Here is a 23,056-nt window from a genome sequence, read left to right on the forward strand (position 1 = left end):
TGTAACATTATTGAAACATTTCCTATTAACGCATGAAAGCAAAAATTTTGTTTGAAATATGTACTTTATAATGTTCAAAGAATTTTATAAATACTTTTCAAACACTATTATATAAAACACAGAGGTCAATACGATGTTTTCATTGCCATAAATTTGATTAAAATTACGCTATTTTTTGTTAATGTTAGTTCGTATATTCGAATTTTTATTCTATAAATTTCAATTTTTATATGGAAAATTCATATATATAAATGAATACTTTTGAAACCTCGAATTGAAAATATTGTACATGATTCAGTAATAGTATTACGTTATGTTATGACGACAATAGAAACATTATCAAAAAGTGTTTCACATAAACAAGATAACCGGCTATACTCTCATCTAATCCCACTATGAATATTGAAGGAAGTAAAATTCACATATTGTATGAAAATCATCTAAATACAGAAAAATAAGGAATACACTTTTCACAATAATTTCTTACATACCTACATCATTTCATGCCTACATCTAACTTGCGTATTCATAATACAGCTGCATATAATGCTTCTCTATAGTTACAAACGCAAGAAAAAATCTAATTCGATAATAGAGAAAAGAGAAATGTAACATGATAAGAATACTTATCTAAAACAACTTGGAAACACATTTACAGCTCGCATGCTAATGCTAGCGTCACGTGATATCTTTACATGTATGACACATAGTATCATTAGTATGTGAACCACTGAACAAGGCTATTTACGAAATTCTACATTCAGACGGTTATGGGTGCTCGAGTTTTAAAATACGATATTGTATGTAAATAACGATAACATATTAAACCGAATACATTATCGCCACGCTGCGTGAGCCGTCACTTCGTTGCGATGATACTTAGTAAATTGTCTACGCGTTTAAACGCGTCTCTAATTCTCAATTTCACGCAAAGATCATCTATGTTACGCGACCAAGTCAGGTGGATACAATTCACGTATTATACCGACAAAACCATCATCGTTCCTGGTGAGTAAATACGATTGATTTTAATTGTGATTCTTGACCACCAGTCGATTAACTCCTAAACGTGCAACTTTTTTCGATCCAATCAGTTAAAGACGCGCAATTTTTTTAGCGCAATTGTTTCTTAGCTATGTAATAATATATATTTTTTATAATTCTAATACTTTACATTACGTTTTTAATACAATAAGATGCAAAGTACAAGTTCTAAGGAGGACAAGTTAAAGAGAACAAATATTTTTATAAATACAAAAACGTGACTGTTTATCGCTAAATATGTTGATTTGTTAAAAAAATGGTTCGTTAACTATATCCGTGTCTCATATGGGCATGAGCGTTAAGGGGATAAAAATAATTTTTCGTTAATCATTGAGTGTAAATATATTTCTGTCAATCGTTGAATGAATATATTTTTGTGACATTTTCATAAAGATATATTATTGTAATTTTTGAAAAAAAAATTGATTTGTGTAGGTAAAAAGACGAAAATACATGTCTGTGTAATGCTTTTATGTCAGCAATTGAATCGCTACTTTATTACTAATTACAGTAGTTGTGCGTTAAATTACATTTGCCGTTTCCTGGTAAGGATGATGAGACAAATAAGTAGACACGAGAGAATATTTCAGTATTACGTATAGATGAAGAAGTTGAATTATGAATGGCAATAAGAAAAACGGTGAAGATGTAATGGCAAGCATAACTATATAATTTTAATACAATTATGCTTTAGGTGAAACTGAAAAAATGAATATGTATCAAGCGATAAACCATGGACTTCGAATAGCATTGAAGAATGACCCTGCTGCAGGTAATGAAATTTCAAAAATTTTCTCTCCCTCTTTTATTGAACACTCAATGAAATTACTAAGTGGAGTGTACACTATAAATAATTCTAGTCACTACTTACTAGTTGCTATTAATTGATTTAAAAAAATTACTAGTACTATGTGAAGATAGAATATTAATTTTCAGAGAGACAAATTAATTTCTGTATCAGTTTTTTAAATTGATAAGGTTCTAGTTATAATATGTAAATTACTATAGACCTGTTATCCAATATTAATATCAGTATAAATATTGTTATATACTATATATACCGTCATTTACGTGCAAACATTTTATCAATGAAGAACACTGATAATTTTCCTGACTTAGTGATCTTCGGTGAAGATGTCGCATTTGGAGGAGTATTTCGCTGTACGATGAATTTACAAAAGGAATTCGGCAATGATCGAGTTTTTAACACGCCACTTTGCGAGCAAGGAATCGCTGGCTTTGGAATTGGTTTAGCCACCGTTGGTGTGACAGCGATCGCAGAAATTCAATTTGCTGATTACATATTTCCTGCCTTCGACCAGGTATCAACATTGTTAAAAATTTCGATCACTAATTTTCACAAGCTTAAAACCGCTTTTCTAAAGAAAAGAATCCTATCATCGAAATGCATAAACATTTTAGTTTGTAATATAAATTATTCTATCTGTAGTTGGTAAACGAAGCAGCAAAACTTAGATACCGAAGTGGAGCAGAATTCGATTGTGGTAAATTGACAGTTCGAACACCATGTGGCGCTGTCGGTCATGGAGGACTCTACCATTCCCAGAGTCCAGAAGCTTATTTCGCTCATACACCAGGATTGAAGGTACAATTTGTTAGTATTAAATATATTAAATTAAAATATAATATAAATATTATAAAACATGCCTTTTTCTATTACTATCGGATGTACTAAGCTATGGTTACAATGGATGCATTTTCTGACGAACGAATGTTCCGAAAAATAGACGAGAAAAATAACTTGATATTTTCTACTATTTGATTGTACTATATGTAATATACCATATTATACTGTTCTGTATGAAGAATATACTGAGGTGGTTATAACGTGTAGGCATATTTAATGAAGTAACGAATGGATGAATTTGTAATAGTCAGATGTATTATGGTACTATACCAATCGAAGAAAAAATAGGAGCGTGTTCATACATTTATATCAACGGACGTTACTACAAAAAGTTAACCTTCTTGTGTAACTCTAGTTAAAAATTACATGAAACAGCAATAACAATCTAGACCTCGTAACCCAAAACAACGTTAATATTCAAAGGCATAATAATAAGAATCTCGTCCAGTTTTGAATTTTCCGTTTCAACTTGAAACTTTTTCTACGGCCATTGACCGCTACAGTACAAACTGTTGTTCTGAAGAATGAAACATCTGAAAAACAGAGCAGGTATTCTTATAAGAATTCATACATTTGTTACAATTGTTCTGATGCATCCGCCGGAACATTAGTTTATCAGAAGACATATCCATAGTAGCTGTAATCTGATTTATCACGATTATAGCAAGGAATGTATGATCTCTAATGGCGCGTAAATGTTGGGCTATAGAATATTAGATACAAATTCTTACCTTGTAGTTGATAATTTGATTGGATTCAGGTATACGTGGTTTCTTAGCACGCAAATGAAGCACTTGAAACGCAATATTCCACTAACACACTTAAAAATTTAATCAAAATCGCATAAAATCGCGACGAACTATGCAACAACATTTTCCGACCAAAAATTCCGCGCGTAACATCATTGCTACGAGGTTCACACGAATTAAAAGAAGGAGGTCGGCGCTGATTGGCTAAAAATATTGTCAACTTAATGGTGGTAAATTTGATTACAGAGAACGAATTAATAGTTCATAATTTACTATTATAGTTTTATTGTATATTTGTGTTCTAAAGAATTGAGCATAACAAAATGTAATAAGTTACAGAATACTTCAAATCATATTATTCTTATATCGAATTATATTAAATTACATAATAGTTTTCAATATGTAGATATACATATACATTACAATGTCATATGCACCAAATAGAATGTAAATTTGTGATTTCGCATATGTCTATTGTAATAAATCATTACATTCATATCACTTTTGATGTTAACGCAGGTTAAATCTCAGACAAAGTATAAAACAGAGCTGAATATTGACGTCATAATGATGGTAAAAGGAAGATAGAATTTAATTAATATTAACACAAATATCATAGGGATATAAAAAGTTCTATATTTCGTCTGCAATAATTATTCATATATCCATAGCTACAACAATTCCAGCAACTATTAATGTTATCACTGCAGAGTTAGTGCCAAAGTTCTTTAGCTTTTATTGATAAAAAAGCTCTTTATGTCCTGTAGATTATAAAGTTCTTCAACTCACGTCGATAACGAATACTTTCCTCATTCTTGGACAGATGTCTCTATCAGATACAATCGTCCACCGAAATTATTGATCCATTGAAAACAATAGATCAATGATACAGAGAGAAACTAGCCACTTTATCTTAACAATCATCCTGGCAATAGCTTCTTATCTTTTTTATTAAAACGCTTCTCATTTAATTCGCAACTAAATAATTTGTAAATTTAATCGCCGGCTATTCATCGCGTTCAGATTGAAACGGTCACGGAACAAATTGGTGACGAATGAATAGAAACGTTATAAAAAGTTGAAGAGCATCCAGAATGGATTTCTATGCTCAAGGATATATACGAGATCCTTCGTTGTCGAGTTCACTTCTATTCTATAGCCATTGACTCTTAACTTTCTGGAAGAGATTCTATGAATATTGCACGACGCACGTATCTACGTATGCATGAGGAAAGTTTTCCTCGTACACTAACGTGTCACTACCGACACTATACATCTCGATTACATGAACAGCAGTGCGCAACATCGCGTCGACATTTCCTGAAGCTGAGAGATCGCACGCTCTTCGTCGCGCGCTTTGACATAGTACACCAACCGTGGAAACAAACCTGCAACGTAATAAAACGTATGTTGCTAGCATATAGTATTAAATCGTTTGGATAGTTCGGAGCGAAATTACAAAAATGTTTAACATTCTGTTAAATAACGTATATATTGCTTTTTCCAGTGGTTCTTTTTTGAGGAGCTTCTTATTTTTACCAGCATAGAATTCCTTCGAGTAGCTTTTACTTGAAATTCTTCAAATCCGTAATTAATAATTTAAAGTATCATATTATAAAACCTGGAATAAATATACGTGTAATGAATGGGAATAGATAATTAATTCTTCCTTAATTCCTTTTAATATACAATTATCCATGTACGATTATAATTTAGCAATTTTATTCGATTATTTTGTAGACTATGAATTGTTAAAGATGTTACGAATTTTTCAAACAAACAAATACATTCTATCGCTTACCTGTTTTAAACGGTATTTTGGATAAAAATTTATATAAATGGAATTTGGCTTGGTTTTAATTATTTGGGAAAAAAAGCTTTGTGTTTTAATGATTTCCAAGGAAAACGGATTGTACCCTATCACACAATCATTCAATTCCTTCACTTTAGACCTTCGAAGTTCCTTACGTTCATTTATGAAGTGAAGGTTAAATTATTGCGTATCTTTAAACAAAACTACGGAAGTAATACTGAAATCCTGGTGCATCCTCGCAGTAGATCGAAAGAACTTTAAAGAAGAAAATAACAATTTTATAGGAACACCAGTACAAGTTATAACTGAGGGTACTTTCACGTTTTATATCTAAAATTTTTCAATTTTCCAGTTGTCCAATTTTCAAATCCCAGGGCCTAAATTTTCAATTTCCCAGCCCTTGAACGTCAAACTTCGTGTTTCGAAATTCTAAAGTTTTCAAATTGCCAAATTACCAGCTAAACGTGGTTAAAATCGATAACATATGGTACCCACCGTCCACAGCCTTTCCATATAAACCTCAAGGCCGTTCTGCACACCGAAAAGACAGACCAAACTCACCTTACATCATCCGAAAGAATCAAATCGCAATTTCCACCTACACGTCGTTCTCGGCATCGAGAGACCGTCGAACAGGATAAGGTCGCTCTTCTCCGAATTCCAGGACGTAATCACCGATTGCGTGTGCACGACCGGTACACGGAGAGAAATGAAATGTAACCGAACGTCCTTTTCAGATCGTTATGCCCCGCGGAGCGAAACAGGCGAAAGGTCTTTTGTTGAGCTGCATAGAGGAACCGGATCCCTGCATCATGTTCGAGCCGAAAATATTGTACCGTACTGCGATCGACGATGTGCCGACAGCTCATTACAAGATAGAGATCGGCAAGGCTGAGGTTGTAAGAGAAGGTAAGCGTTACAGGAAGGAGCAACGAGTCTTCTCTGGACAAGTTTCACTTTGAGACTGCGTAACAATGCCATGGATCACGTTTGATCATTCCTCGCGCGTAATGTAAATCGCTATTTCTTTTTCGTACATTCGTACGATCGATGGACGATCGAATCAAGATCGCGATGAAACTTTCACGAGTTTGCGGACAGGGAATTTATGGCGTCGTTACACTATATCGTCGACGATTAATTGACCGGATAAATAATTCGTTACACGCTCGTGAACTGCTAATTCGGCGCGAATGATCGATAATGAACGGTTATTGGTTTGTATACAATGTGTTCGTCACAAGCGAGAAGTTTTTTAACGGGCAATTGTTCGGTCATGAATTACATAAACGAACTACGAATTTTCTGAAAACTTTCAATTTATGAAGAAGTTTATTTTGAGTGATTTTTGAGAACACGTTCATAGTTCCATTTCTTGATCTTCTCGAGAGTCGAGCGCGTTGATTCATTTTTGGAAATAATCATTGTGCGTTCGTCTCTGTATGATATATATCGATTCACTAAAATATTGGTTGGTGAATTATTGTAAAAAAGGGCTTCGCTGATTACAAATTGGACGTCTCTTGTTGCTCTTGTGTTCTCTAATGATTTTACTATGAACCTATTATTTCATTCGCGTCACCTTGTAACCCGTTATAACATTACAAATTTCCAGCACAAAAGTTGCATAAAATAAAATTTACTACGGTGTACAGGTTGATAAAGTTTTCTAGAATAAAACGATCTCTGGCACCCCGTATAATATTCGTCGATCGCGACCGTCCTTTCATTATTCGATCGACGGAGTGGCACACGCGATGACCGGTCTCCTGAAACAGGATACCGGCGACACTGGTGTACATACTGACTCTTATAGAGAGGACGCGGCGGGCAATTGCGAGAGGCGTAAGGTGAAACGAGGCAAGCGGCGTTACAGGTGTGTGGATTTGCACGTAGGTGACGCGGTGACACTCGTGGGCTGGGGTACTCAGGTGCACGTACTGTTGGAGGTGGCCGATCTTGTCCAAGAGGAGCTCGGGGCGTCCTGCGAGGTGATAGACCTCGTTTCTATCCTGCCTTGGGACACGGAACTCGTTTGCAAGGTAATTTCGTCATTATAATTCGCTACGTTTTCTTTTCTATTCCTTTTTTTCGTTTTTTTGCATCTTTTTCTTTTCTACCGCGTTTAACGCAACCGGATCGTTTGCATGCGTTACGTTTAAATGCGAGACTGTTACGTTTGCGCGGCTATTACGTGGGTTCGTGTCCTTCGTTGATATAAGAGAGAGAAAGAGAGAGAGAGAGGGAGATACGCGATATTTTAATCGTACGATTCGTTCGTGGAAAGCAGTTACACTTGGGCAACTTGTGCAGGAGGGTTTGCGTTTCAGGACCTTTTAAATCGTTCCGTTTTTTAACGAATAATTTTTTTTGGCGGAACTGGCGGAGGAAGGTTCGTGTTTTAAAAGAATTGTCTCCCCTCTGTTGGATAATGTGGTAGAAATAGATTGTATAGCATCAATGATACAGGAATTAAACGAGGTTAAGGATGAAAATGACACATCGAGCGAATTGTACATTTGTACCACTTCAACGATTATCAACGAACAGTAATCGGAATTTACTTTATGCAACAATAAATTGTGAATGTTTATGCAAATTCGGATCTTTATGAATACAGTTAAAGGAATGCAACTTGCATGAAAGTTTTATGTATTCTAGCCTATTATGTGTATTCTACGTGCTATTATGTATGTATAAATTTCCCATAAAAGAATAAACCTGCACAGTCTATAAATGGTGAATATTCATAGAAGCGAAGAATAATTAAACAGGTAAAGAAATGAAGAAATCAACGTACCAAGGTGTAAACGAGGAACATTTATCTTCCGAGAGAAACCAGAAACGATTCTACATTGTATCCCAAAGCTATTACAGAATTTTATTGTCAGATATTATGCTTGTAGAAAACATATTTTTTATTCCCTCGATATTAGCATACAGTAATTATACATCGAAATATTATTTCGATTAATTTCTTTTAACCGATTCCTTTTAATGCGAAGATACCGAACTACAAATGGTGACTTTCTTTTCAATTAGGAAACGAAAGATCTCGATTTCAAGACGAATCTTTCGAAATCGGTCGAAAAAAGTTACCGTTGCTTTCTTTCTTGTGGAACGTTGCGAAATAATTGCGAAATGTAGATATACGCGTTCACGTCCATTTTTATTTGCGAAATCGGTACCACCGCGAATAATCCAACGCGATCGTCGCTGTTTTAGCGCCTCTCTCCTTCGATTACCGGCTCATTAAGCCTCTCCTCTACAGCCTCTCTCTGCCTATCGAAAATTCAACGCGAGTTCACTGCGCTCTTGCATAATTCCACGAATATTGTTAGGAAAACTTTACGAGCGAGTTACAAATTATTTGTGCCGATTAAATTTCTTTCATAGTAATAAATTTGGTAATAAAAGAAGCAGTAAATTCTGATAAATTCTACAAAAAAGAATTGGTTGGCATTGCTTTATTCGACTCGCAACATTGTAAAATCCTAGAAATTCTTTATGTCGCAGCAATTTATAACCTGTACATTGTTTGTCCGTTTGGCTGTTAATTTATTAATATGTATAAATACATATGGATCTTCGTTCTCGCTTGTTTTTCGACTTTACGATGTCCTCTGATTTATATTATATAAAAATGCACATAAACGATAATAGTAATATCCGAGAATAATAATAACTAATTCATTCATATTATCAGTTAATGAATTCCATAATTTCACAAAGAGATGCAAATATAATATTATTTAATAATACTATTAGGTTGTTCGAAAAGTTTCTTTTATTTCATAAGATGATAATGAACAACAATTTCTGTTTTATATTATTTTATTGAATTAGGTATGGTGTATTTCGTTATATTTCTATTAGTATGCTCGTGCATAATTCAATAAAGTAATATAAAACAAAAAACATTGTGCGTCTGTTATTTCCTTATAAAACGAAAAAAACTTTTCGCACAACCTAATACAATTAGAAACCTTCCTGTATTTGTATTAATCAACTGCCAAATGTTTGCCAAAATTATAACTTTACTTATTAATAATATCTAAAACGTTCGAATCGTTTGCTTGAAACAAAATACACTTGAAGTATTTACTTGTCTATTTAACTTGCAAATATTGAATATCCCCGTCGTCACGTTGATTGAAATTTTCAAACAAAGACGATATTCATTCACACAAATTATTCGGTATCGCTGTTGTTATCAACCGAGTCTCAAATAAAATTCATCGAGCGTTTACTTACTCGTTTAACATCGAAACGTTAAACGTCGCGTTGTCACGTTGATTCGAATACACGAACGAGAAGGCAACATTCACTCGTCCGAATTACGGCACACCGCAGTACGGAACGACGCTAATATCGCGCTGATTTATGCTAATCGATCTTTAGTTTAATGACATGCCGATTGTACGGTATGCACCGGCCGCTTATGTGTGACAGTATTATACACAGTAACTCGCACGTGAACCAGCCGGCTGCGTGCTAGGTGGCGAGCGCAATTGTAAACCCGTTTCGCGTAATTTCGATACGTCGATGTCGCTGATATTTGTTGCGAGATTCCCCTGCGATAAAGTCAAAGAGGGAAGTTATCGTACTTTCTCGTTATTCGTTAACTTTTAAATTCGAGATTTCGAATTTTTCGATCTTCAGATCGAAAGCTTCTCTATCTTTGGATTCTCGAGCTTCGAACTTTCGAATTCCTTTTCGAATTTCGAATTTTTCGATCCTCGAGTTTCAAACTTTCAATTTCGAATTCTCCGATTTCCAAATCTTTAATTCTAAATTCCTTGATACTTAAACTTGTGATTTTAGATCCTCCGTAAAATTTCGAATCGTAGAGTTTTTCTACCGCCGAATATCAAATTCACTCTTCAAACTTCAGTCTTGAAGATCTTTTCCAAACTTCCAAATTTCAATTACCAAATTGACAGCTAAACGCAGTTCGAAACCTAAAACGTGGCATCGGTGGCTACATAAAACAAAGCAGCCATTGTTCACATGCTTTCATATGTTCGTCAAGGCCATTCGAACAGGATGTTTGTCGCGAGATTCCCTTATTAGCGGATAAAATCCACTCAGAGCATAAAAGGCATCGTATGGTTTCTGAAAGCCATGATTTTAACAGGCGGTAGAATGTAAAGAAGCCTGATCGTGAAAAATACTGAACGATAAGGGGTTAGAGTGGTTATATGGAAATTTAGTTTTTGTTTATTTAAACGAGTGTAAGAAGCTTAAGAAGATCGTGAGAAATGGAAACTGATAAGGGTTGGAGTGGCTATATAGAAATTTAGTTTCTGTTTATTTAAACAAGTTCTAAGAGAGAGACAGAGAGAGAGAGAGGATTCATAAAGATTGGATAATGTATCTTGGATAGAATGTAACTTTCTTGCGGCGAACCAGCTCCGCTGGTGGCATTAGCCCATATCGGCAAGAAAAGGTCCACGAGAGTTAAGACTGTGCTTCTTGTACCTTAACGAACCGATTAAAACACGATGTAATTTATTCTGCTCGCCACCCTTGTAATTGCATGCTCAGGGATAATATACTGGTTTTAGAAGTTCGACGAAGTATGCTAAAACACCAAATTTTGTTTTTACAAGAATTTCTTTACGCGATTTCGATTCAGCACTAATGAAAAGTTAACAGAAACACGTTCAATTTTCTTTTCACGTATAATACATAGTTTGATCTAACGCGGTACGAACGTCTTCTCAATGTAGTTATTTGCATCCGAAGCTATCATTAGTGTAGATATATTTTTCTTAGGATTTAAGGGCTCCAGGCTCTGTCCGCGTATAAGTTATTGCTACTCCGAGCAATATGGGACGGTGCGTAAATCATCCACGAATTGATCTGGGAAACGGCTTGTTCTACCGAACGAATTACCCTCCGTGACACGTGATAGCGTGGATGATTGTAGGTGGTCATGGTTGGTCTATATTCGACATTACGGATCGAACCATCCGCTGCAATGACTATGAATGTCTAATTGCCGATTTCATAATTGGACGTTTCTATGATACCAGCGAAGATGTGTGGAAAGGGATCGAGTTGCTCGAGTAAGTGATGAGATTATCCTTCGACGAAATAACAAGCTGTGTTAGGAGAGACATTGATGTTCGTGCTTACGGTTCGGGATATAAGCGGGTTAGTTCAATTATGTATGCTATCGAGAGATTGTGAATGGGACTGTGGAAATTGCTTGACGTTATCTTCTATGCAAGGGTTGATATCGTAATATATTACGAAAATTACATATATAATCGTAGGAACTCTACAGTAATTGCATCGAATTCCTCGAAATAAGAAATATTTCGATATGAGCCATTCGGAAGTTGTCGATTTTAAAGCTATAATATATGGTTAGTGGTTAACTTTATAAAAATCAAACAATTTATCTCTATAAACATGATCAATTGGTCTTCTATGTATCTTACATTGTCTCTTACGGATTATTCATCTCCTCTTGATAATGATTAATGGTATTATTGAGGTATCAGACCTCTACAAACTGCCTAATATCCCTATGCACATACGTGTAATAAATAAGGGAACTGCGAAACCTTAATAAATCCTGTTGCCTTGTTTTTTATCTTACTCAGAAATGGAATAATATAATTTTGATATTTTGGTATTAGCGTGAATATATTAGAATATCAGAACACTAGTTTCTCATTACTCTAATATATTGTTGAATTATTTCTGAATGTAATTACCTGAATGTTACAATCGTGCGAAATTATTTCGAAAGATTAATACCAGACAATCTGTGATTTACACGCGATCGTTTTACTTTAATAATGATACACAATGTTACAGTCGGCGAAGAAGACTGGCCGCGTGGTAATCGCCCATGAAGCGCCGCTAACGAGTGGCTTCGGAGCAGAAATAGTTTCAGTCGTTCAGGTAAGTAAATGTTTCCTCGAAAATGGTATGACATAACAGCGTAAGCGAAATTGAAACTCTGATTACCACATTTCAACTTAAATCTCGTTCAACTGTGACGAAGAGAGATTACACTAAGGAAGAATCAAAAGTATTTGAACGTAAACTGCCAATCTGTTAGATCGTTTCGTAAGTTCCATTTACCACGTATGTTGTGTCTATTATCTTAATTGGTATTTCATTCTTACCAGGCACAGATTTCAAGAAGATTCAGAGAGTCGTGAAAATTTGTGTCATTGTATACTTCACGTATTCCATAAAATGAAAATTAAAACGATAATGAGAACGGAAAATATTAATTCGATTTATCCGCAAGCTCTATATTTTCAAACACGACAAACGATCGTCTTCTTGCATGAAAATTTCTATAAAAGTGCGGAGCATTTTCTCGAACGAAGAAATATTAAATAAATCTAGAAATTGAATAGAAAGTGAGATACGTGATATTGAACTTTTATACTTTAAAAGGTTAATAAACTCATAAATTAATATAGCTGACTTTTAAAAGTGAAAGACTAGGAATAGATATACAAACGGAACAAAACTAAAAGTCAGATTTACGAGATACGCGTTGATAAACGAGGAGGAAATTTCTATTAAAAAATGTTGATCAAACTCTAAATCGTAGATATATGTGTGAGTTTGCGATGCGCAAGTTAATTTCCAAATGGAACTACGAATACAAAATGGAAAAGACTACGTTGACGATTTAGCTCATAATGGCTCGATAAAAATATTGACGGTTCAATTCAAAATGTTAAAGTTTAGTAGAAATCGGCGAACCTTATGAAACGATCTAATAGATCGATTTAAATATTATGCACGTATAAGGAAGTTGGAGCAAATATCAGAGCAATTAGGCCATGTTACGCGAAATAACTGCACGTAATTCCAATCGAACGGTCGTATAGGCACAGTTGATAGATAAACGGAATTTTATTGTAGTTACGAAATTATTTACACGTAGCGCGTGCACGGTGCCAAAATCCATTAGATGCATGTTCAATGCATTGTTGGAATGTGGCAGGATATCATTACGCGTATTTTCTGTTACGTCATGCGCACACTTCGTGACGGTTCGATACGCTTCAGCTTGCTCAGATGTACAAACCTCGGCTGCCTTGCAAAACTCCTATACCTAGCGCTAAATTAGCAAATGGATAGTTCGATCGTTTGTAATTTAAACATTCGCCTAATAATACGATCATGTCTGTCGTTCGACGTGACAAAACTGAGAAATGTACTCATAACTGTCATTAATCTAAATACCTTCGTAAAACTGTTCTCATTCGGTTAATTAAGTTCACAAATTGTTCCTTTTACAGGCTTCGTTTGTATTAGACTGATGCGTACGAAATGTCGTTTCTTAAAAATAAAAGTTTAACCGTACGTAGTTTCCGGAATATATGCAATCAGTATAATTTTTACGTAATTCAATGCACTTCTCCGATGAATTCATTGTTTCAGATTTATGTGAATTACCAGTTCTATAATTCAATAATTTTTTAAATAGAGATATTGTGGCTGCTTTTAAAATAATGTGCGCATTAGAAAAATTGTTCAGACGAAGCGTGGGAGATCTTTAAGTCGTCCTAAATACTAACATTTGTTTTTTGTGCCAAATTTACTCACTAATAGCGATTTCCTCTTGTAGACCTTTCATTAGAAATTTTCTTGTGACTGTTTACTTAAAATTCTTGCATTCTTTGAAGTATATAGTAATTCCAAATTTTCCACCAACAATATTCTCCAGAAATACAATCTACAACAATTGGAAACATCGATTAGCTATGCTATACATTTATTACATATTGCTAACTTAAATGTTAATAAATATTAGTAATTTAACAAATTTACTAAATTCATACTTCCCTAACATTAGAACTAGCGATGACCAAAGTGTAAAACTTGTGTCAGAGAAATTGGGGTGGCAGCCGTATAGGAAATTATATAGGGTGGTTGATAACTGGTGGTATAAGCCGAAAGGGGGTGATTCTATGCGAAAAAAGAAGTCGAAAATATACAATAAAAATTTTTCGTTCGAGGTTTTGTTTTCGAGAAAATCGACTTTGAATTTTCGCTCGGTACGCGTGCACTTTATCACGTCTCGTTATAACGGATCTCACTGTAGATTGTTGTCTCGATGGAAAAATTAAAAAAAAAAATTAAAAAGAAATGTTTATATATGTGAATATAATGGATTAATAATCTATAAAATTTAAAGGAAAATTATAGTTAAATGAGAATATAAAAGAGGAGTAAAAAGAACATTTTCAATGCAGGAAGAGTGTTTTCTACATTTGGAAGCTCCGATACAAAGGGTCACAGGCTGGGATTGTCCATTTCCGCACGTTTTCGAACCATTTTATCTACCAGACAAGTGGCGGTGCTTCGCGGCAGTCAGAAAGATCCTGAAGTACTGAAGAACCAGGGCTATTCTACTTAAGAACTTGTCGCAGTAGAAGACGCCAGAAACCTGTTGCCTCTGCGGACATTACCCCGCCACAACAACACGCATGAGTATCGATTTTTGGTCTTCTTTCGCCTGTTTAAAAATCAGTCCAAAGAATTTCTGTTTCATCATTCTTAATAGGATGATTCGATCGATATACGTAGTTGGTTTTAATTAACCGGTCTGTCAGCTGTTGTTTGATTATCAATGATGTGAAACTTGATTGAAAAGAGGGGCAATATCAAGATCGGGTTACGTTCTTTATTGCGTAATGTACATTTCGACGATAACATTTCAAAAGACAAATAACACGATATCATTTGCGTTATAAACTTGCGTTATATTATTGTATAAAAAATAAAGGATAATTTTTTCAACAAATGTATACATTGTTTTTAATTGTATGTAAGAACGATGACGTAGCATGTCAAATTTGTAGAATTCATAGCACGTCGAATTTATTCGTAGATCTTCTTTGTCATTAAATCAAAATGGAATATCAAAATCGTAAAAACAAATACAATATGATGTATAAATAAAGCATGACATTAAATAAGAAATCACAAAGATAAGAGTATAGTACAAGGAAAATTACTCAATACCGCATAAATAGCATTGTTTAAGATTGCTATCTTTGCTAAGCTTCGACTGCCTTTCATTGACTATTTTCTAGTCTTCGTTTCGACCAACGGTCTACTTAAAAAAAAAAAGAAGAAAAAACGAAACACTTGGAAATATAGAATATATGCAACACAAACACTAATACCTTGTCTGTATTTTTACTACAAACAATGGTTTGTTACCGGAGGTATTTTAAGAACATGAGCGAATACTTTTTTATAATCAGTATGCACAATCGTTCCTCGTACATAAATTTAAAAATATTAATAAATTAAAAATTCCAGCATACACGATCTTACATAATAGATACGTACACACCGAAGCACCCAGAAACAAAACTACCAAATATTAGCCAATAACATTGTAATATTCATCTACCTCCCAACAAACAGATTCAAACCAGCCAACCATAGTATCATACGATATATATCAGGACGAGTTCAATCTTCTTGTCTAACCAAACGTGAAACCTCTCAGTCCATCCGGAAGACGTTCTACGAGTCGCGTCGAATTCTTGTTTAGACCCGTTCCTCGGTTTCTTTAACGGGGAAGTTGAAAGGAGCTGCGGGTGCAGCTTTGATTGTTCGGTTGGACGTCGTTTAACCTGTCCCTGGCCCAATTCGACGTGGACAGACGCGTGAATATTCTTCTGTTCGAGCTGAACCTGCCGTCGAAAGATGATACACTGAACACATGGTGACCGGTGGTGGCGACAACGATGGCGGCGGTGGCGTGGCACCAAGGAGTCCCGTCGAATCGATATTCGCAATTAGAACGGACGTGCCTACTCGTTTTTACAGAATATCTGGGTCAAGTCTGTCTTTAGCTGTAAAATCGAGCGCCTGATCGGTGTGTGGACCATGCGTGGCAACGTAATATCTTAATCAAGGCTTCTGTCTCAGGTGTTACACTGGTCGACGAGTATCCTTGGAGAAGGCGAAACCGGGCGAAGTCGATAGAATCGAGCGATTTTGCGACCTCAATCTAGGGAAAGAGGGAGAAAGAGAGCGTCGCTACGATTGCCGGTCGACGCTTCGTAAATGTTCTCCTTGTTGACAGCATAACGGGCGTAATTTATGCGTAAATAATTTATGGAACACACCGCCAACTGTGAACAGGAGTTGCTCGGCTTCTACACGGGTTTGTTGCTAAACTCTCGCTTGGTCAAGTTTTTGGATGATAGGTTTATGTTTATAGATGTTTCAGTTTCGACTAGTGGGTAATCTAGCGTTAGCTATTTTTACTGCCCTTAATACCTCCGTGATTGATCATTTTGATTTAGGTCAGAAGATGATTGCTATGATTTAGCGTTAGCTATTAACATTACGTTTGATATTCACTGTTCTTAATACTTTTGCAATTAATTATGTATCTTTGTATTCGTAGCTTATATATTTAAAAAGCGTAAACTAGCAGACGCTCATTTTATATTTACAATAAATATTGAAGAGAGTACGAGCCAGATGCATGAGCCATTCAGAAGCTACAGTGATTGACTTCATAAAATAGAGAGCTAAGGCTCGAGGAAAGAAAACTGAAGTTCAAAGAACTAAAAGTGAAGTTCAAATTGGAACTAAACTTTGTTACAAACACAATCTTTGTTGGATCGAAACCATAATCCATACCACGAGCGTGTCTTCACGTTACAAGGGTTAATCGTAGGAAATATGCAATACTAAATTACTTAGTCGAGTTTTAAATTGCCGCTGGTAGAGCTCCTTCGGAAAAAATTATTATGCATCATACAGTGACTATAAGAAGCAAAACGAAATTTTCTATTATTTAGTTAATTCTTTCGTATAATTGCAAAAATTGGATTCTATGCAAATGAAAGGTAGAACCTTAGAAAATAACGATTCACTGGAAAATAAGGTTATATGCGATGCTTGTTTTTACCTACCGTATATACTATCAAACTTTACGATATTAGCCAACGCAACAATATCGACATCAGCTTTAACCATTCCAACGATCGTTAACAATTATCGTTCTTACAATAAAAGTCGACCAACTGTAATAAAGCAAAAGAACGATGTAATCGCTATAATACTTGAAGCGTCGATACTTAAACGCGAGTTTCCGGATGAAGCGGAGTGTTGAAGAGGATCGTCGAGGTCGAACCCGGACGAAATCGAGGCAAGAAAGAAAATAGCGATCAGCCGAAGGAAGTGTGCGGCGCGCAATGTGCACTCGCACCGTATTTTGTAATTTGAAAGGGAAACCACATTCTTTCACTGTGTATTATGATACGTGAAAGTTGGCAACGGTGCACACCGGCGCAACCATACGGCCGGTAGAAACAGAAAGGCAAAGAGAAAGAAGGGAGGAAAGACGGGGCGGCGAGGGAGAGACGAAGAGAGACAGGTGAACCGTGTCGAAGTAGGAGAACAACGAGGAGAGAATCGAGAGAACACAGATATATATATATTTATACAGATAGAGACAGAGAGGAGGGAAAGAGAGAGAGAGAGAGAGAGAGCCATTTGCCACGGAGGCATAGACTATATCGAAGGTCGACGAGTTGCCTTTTTATTAGTCGATTTTTGCGGGAATAGAGCAACGGCTCGTGCACGCTAACATATGGCGCCGATGCGTTCACATGCATTGAAAGTTGATGGATTCCCGATCACGTCAACGCGACCTTCACGATGAATCGATGCCGCTGCGAAAGTGTGAATCTTAGACAAAATCTTGATAACCGGAATTATCTGATCTTAGCGGACTATCATCATTTTAAACGTGAAAACGACGATGTTGTCTTTCCCGAATCTATTAAATGTTGCTTTAAAGCACATTATAATATAGTTTCCCTCTGCTATAAAAGAAAAACATATACAAATTCCATAATACGCTACACGATTTCATTGCAAACGCTAAATTTGGTAAAATTCCATATCTATGTATACATTGCGTCAAATATAAATTCTCTGTTACCATTATTTAGATACGCGAACAAGCATTTAAATTATAATCTCGTAAGTTCTTCCTTTTAGTATCCAACCGGTAAACCCATCAACTCAACCATAATCTCGAAACAGGGAGAACTGCAGGAACTCGTTCCATTTGCTTCAACAGCGACTTATCGATTATGGTTGTTATCAAATAAATGGCCCTCGTTTATGTTATAATACTATACGTATATATATATATATGTGTGTGTGTATATCATTGCCTTTTGTGCCTTTATTTATTTTTTTGTTTTTATAGTCGCTTCTATTTTTGGTAAAATTGTGCACGTGCGTAAGATATACGATCAGTCGTGCTGTGACCTCGTGATTCACGCGCGAGCAACGCCGATTAAATTAATTAATCGGAATCGCGGCCGGTCGAATCTCTCCGTGCGTATCAATGCCGAAAGAGCAATGTCTGGCTTGTTACCATTCGAGTGTCGCGTGCGTCGCGCTGATTTTTGTTACGCTGATTTACAACAGCCACGCGAAACGACGTTCCCATCGGACAACCCCGATCAATATTGTTTTCCGTGCCGGTTTGCAGCGATTTGACGCCCGTAAAAATTTCCATCGGCCTCACTGATCAATTGGTGACGTATTTACGACGCTTTCGAAACTTACAGCTGCGTTTTTATCTTATCGGAATATAATTTTGTTTGCCGTACGAGGCTACGCGAACGAACTGAAGTTAATGCTTCAGAGAGCCTTTTTCTAGGGATGAAGCCTAGCGTGCACTAATGTTAAGTTGAAGTTTCAGAGAGCTTCCTTGGGACAATAAATAATGGCAGTTTGATTTGATGATTTCCCTTAATTCCAGAAATAATTGACATTCTTCAACACTGTCTGTTGTTAATTGACTTTTCTATTCGTTATGATGTTATGTTGTAGCAAGTATTTTTCATACGAAATCTATTTTTATACTGTAAAATTAGAATATTTTAGATAATGTATTAATATGTTACTGGGTTTAAGGATAGTCTCTGATTCTTGAAATAAAAAAAAAATCAAAATATCTTAATATTGGTTTTGTTTCTTCAGTATCAGCAAGAATATTATTCGGTATTTAATGAAAACTAGAATTAACAATAAGTAAATAAAATTGGTTTGTTTCATCTCCTCAAATATCATCTTTCTGCTGTTGTCATTGCATTTGTGGAACGTAAATGTTTTTACGCGAATTATTATAAGAATTATCTTTAGAATTTCGTGACATTTTATTCGAGCCTCGTATTAAAGTCGCAGTCACGCACGTGTGATAAAAACAATGTACGTGTAAAAAAGAAATATTCTATTGTTTTATCACAACACGTGTTCACACGAATATCAAATTTATTGCCTTGAAATTGATGATAAAAACTTACATATGTAAAAAGTGTATCACATATGTACTATGTTTATGAATAATAAAGATGATACGAAAGAAATCAAGGAAGCAGAGTGCTGCTTCATAGTCAGACACAATAGAAGGCATTCCTGCTTTATGGATTCAGACGTCTTGTAATAAAGATTCTATTGTACAAAACTACTTTGATATTTATTTAGATCTTCTCAAAAGTCCGTGTTAAATAATTTAAAGTTGTCATCTTTTTCTAGTAAGCTTGATCTTTGGATATTTAAGATGAGAAAAGATTGTAAAAGGAATCAGATATATGGAGAATTAAAGCGGACGGTACTGTATTATATAGTATATATATAACGTAATTAAAATGTTCTTTAGATTTATCTTCTCATCGCCGACTGCCATTTTCTCCTTTTAGACGACTTTCTTACCAAACATCGTATTTCTCAATAGGAAAGTTACAGGTCTAGGCTATTATATCTAAAATATATAAGCTATACTATCCTAAGAGAATATAATTTACATTTTTTCTTAATGAACAGAGGAATTAGCATGTAATATCTAAGAAGCAGTTATCTAACGACTCGAAACACGAGGCGGTCCTAGTACGAATCACTTTAAAATCCATTCAGAGTAATTCTAAATATTACACCTACTAGTGCGTGTCCACAAATTATTTTTTATAGAATATGTCATTATCATAATATTATGTATATGAAAAGCTAAATAAACAAGGTTTAAACTATGGTCTATGTAATTGTATGTCATTGTACATATTATGCACAATGTATAATTATTGTAATATATTTATGTAAAATTTGAAGTTGCAAAAATGCATGTAATAGACAAAAATATATAAAATATCCAAAGGAAAGTAACCGTTATAATTTCTAATAAATAAAACGAATCTGTGTATAAGTTTCATTTCTTTAGTTCTGCCCATGCAAACATAAATTAACATAAAATTCCGCGGTCTACTAATAATTAATTCCTCAGCGATACTTTAACTACGATACTGTACCTACAATATTTCCATCAAAACCATCAGAGTTACGATTTCTTCCACAAGCAAAACCATCAAAATTCTAGCGAGTAAGTGGATACGTATAATAAAAAGATAAAAGAGAAACAGTCTCATAACACTTTCATACACGGCGTACATTCGTGAACGAAACGGGATGCAATTTCCAGGCGCAAAAGCGGGCGAAGCTTATTAACTGCGAGGCCGATACGCAATGCAGCGAAGGTGCAGTGGCATTTAACGTATCTGTCCGCTTGGTTCAGCCGCGACGCGTGCAGGCGCGTGCAACAGCTGCGTTATCTACGGGAAAACGCGTTCGACGCGGTGGAAAAAGTTCCCGACAGGCTGAGAGAGTGCACAGTTTATTAATATGATAATGTACGGTAAGCCGATGAAATCGAAAAGAAATTGCGATCAACAAGATCGAGGCAAGGAACAGGTCCTTGAAGACTTCTCCGTCTTAACTCCAACTGGAAATCCATTTTGAAATAACACGAAGCGACAGGGCGAGGAATTTGAATATTCACTTTGAACGACAAAATGTCAGATTTTTTATTCTTGGCAAGGAAAATTACGTCGTACCGTCTTCTCCTTGATTCGTCATCCATAAACGTTAATCGGCGACATTAATCGACACTTGTACATACTTTCTATCTATAGTTTATGGGCGCCTCGAGGAAGTCAAGAGGGACACGCGTGGTTAAGAATGTCACTAGTCAATCACGTTCTTGGCGAAGCGCGATTCAGTATTGCATCATTGAAATATTGAACGTTTCGAATCTCGACAAAGAGATTGTTCGTTGTCAAAATGAATTATGTATACTAGTTTCATCTGTCAGTTCAAGAAAACGAGATTAGGTGTTTGTTCTGTATGTAGAATCGAAGTACAAGAAACCACAGGAATTATGATAATTTGCAACAATGTAATGTAGAATAACTTATTGCTTTCTGAGAAAAAGGGGCTCATAATCAAAGAAAATATTGTATAACTGACAAAATAAATGTCGAAATTATCTTTGAATAAAAATAAGAAAATTCCCTAGTTATTCAATAATGACTTAATTAAACTGTATAGACTATATTTATATTAACGGTTGATTCACCTTTTGTAGTTATTGTACTATCTTTTCTTTAAAAAAGGAAAACAAACAGAAGATATCAATTTTCGGTTATCGATCATTTGAATATATGTAAGATTACATATATGTATATGTATACATACAGATATAGGGATATATTGTAGTTATGGTAATTAATCTTCTTTGATTGATCATCTGAAGTGAATATTTACAAAGCCTGTAAATCCTTTCGATTTCACAGCTGATTTTAATGAAATTTCATATGTTCGAGTATAAGACTAAACAAAATCTTGAAATAATTTCTTTTTATCTTACGTTATACAATTTGAAGTGGGGAGTCATCAATATTTTGATTAACCGTTTTATGATATGCCCTATCTCTTTCAATATACCTTCTCCAGTGGTGTGATTCTTTTGAATCTTGTTTTGCCATTTAAATGTTCGTCGATAAAGAGATAAATATTCTGACAGTTTTTACAGTGTGCAAAACTTCATTGAAATACAAAGTACAGACTTTTTATAATCTGTATAAATGCTTTCTTAAATGCTGTTAATATGGAACATTCCATACCTCGAAGAAACTTTGCCAAACGGTAAACAAGATACGCAAGAAACCTTTCCTACTTCGTTTTTTGCGATAAATGTAAAAGGGAAACATGATTTTCCTTTATTACCGTAACAAATGACAATTCGCTTTCTTATATCGATAAGAAAGAAATTTAGATAAACAGAATCTCCGGAGTAATTACGTTATACGGTACTTCAAAGTAGTAACGATAAAGAAACATACACGACGCAAACGTCGTAAGATTTCTTATGCTTTATTAACAAGAGATAAAATAATTACTTCCGGCAGGTAAATTACATATTACTCCACAGACTCATTATTAATATAGTAATATATATCAATTACGTTCCTCGAATAATATTCTACTTTCAATACCTGCTATCTCGATTTCTCAGATCGAAATGGTCTTTTTAAATCAAATCGATACATTGTCCGTCATGGTGGTTACCAATAATTGGCATTTCTTTCGCATTAATAGTGTAATGAATCACGCGATTGTCGTAATTACATTGGTAAAATTTAGAACGAATATTCACTTATAGAAAAATATTATAGACAGGGATCCTAAATATTTAATTAGTACTAAATATAGATTGATTAAATGTTGTAACTTATTAACACAGTAAATAATTGGCTATTCTCTGTGAAACGTATGTTTACAAAAAACATACATTTCATAACATAGATATATTGTAAACATACATTTCTTGTAACTTCTATGTGTATGTAAACATTTTGGACCTAACCATGTTAGTCGTGCGTGTTTCGTTATATTGTAAATAAAATTTCAGAACAGTTTCTACAGACGCACATA

At 35.0% G+C, this 23,056-nt stretch overlaps 1 protein-coding gene and 1 long non-coding RNA gene across 2 annotated transcripts in view; one reads left to right on the plus strand and one right to left on the minus strand.

Moving 5' to 3' along the window:
* Positions 1 to 717: 717 nt before the first annotated feature.
* BckdhB (Branched chain keto acid dehydrogenase E1 subunit beta) lies at positions 718 to 15,426 on the plus strand. The gene is made up of 8 exons (XM_033348048.2): positions 718 to 1,008; positions 1,739 to 1,816; positions 2,164 to 2,366; positions 2,495 to 2,650; positions 5,992 to 6,163; positions 7,151 to 7,296; positions 12,086 to 12,172; positions 14,494 to 15,426. Exons 1-8 carry the CDS (start codon positions 873 to 875, stop codon positions 14,632 to 14,634), a joined length of 1,119 nt encoding a protein of 372 aa, XP_033203939.2. The 5' UTR covers positions 718 to 872; the 3' UTR covers positions 14,635 to 15,426.
* Positions 4,055 to 23,056, minus strand: part of LOC117164825 (uncharacterized) — a 68,115-nt gene continuing 49,113 nt past the window's right edge. Inside the window, exons 3-4 of the long non-coding RNA XR_013059018.1 lie at positions 13,844 to 13,973; positions 4,055 to 4,829 (exon numbers count right to left, since the gene is read on the minus strand). This is a non-coding gene — a long non-coding RNA (uncharacterized LOC117164825). The remainder of the gene's footprint in view (positions 4,830 to 13,843; positions 13,974 to 23,056) is intronic.

The sequence above is a fragment of the Bombus vancouverensis genome, chromosome 8, assembly GCF_051014615.1.
Source record: "Bombus vancouverensis nearcticus chromosome 8, iyBomVanc1_principal, whole genome shotgun sequence".
Lineage (NCBI taxonomy): Eukaryota > Metazoa > Arthropoda > Insecta > Hymenoptera > Apidae > Bombus > Bombus vancouverensis.

What these genes read in the sequence shown, in the direction of transcription:
- BckdhB (XM_033348048.2), top strand. Translation starts at nt 873, where the DNA reads ATGATACTTAGTAAATTGTCTACGCGTTTAAACGCGTCTCTAATTCTC. An exon ending in CAAAACCATCATCGTTCCTG is followed by an intron (nt 1,009 to 1,738) that starts GTGAGTAAATAC and finishes ATTATGCTTTAG; the next exon opens with GTGAAACTGAAAAAATGAAT. An exon ending in ACACGGAACTCGTTTGCAAG is followed by an intron (nt 7,297 to 12,085) that starts GTAATTTCGTCA and finishes ACAATGTTACAG; the next exon opens with TCGGCGAAGAAGACTGGCCG.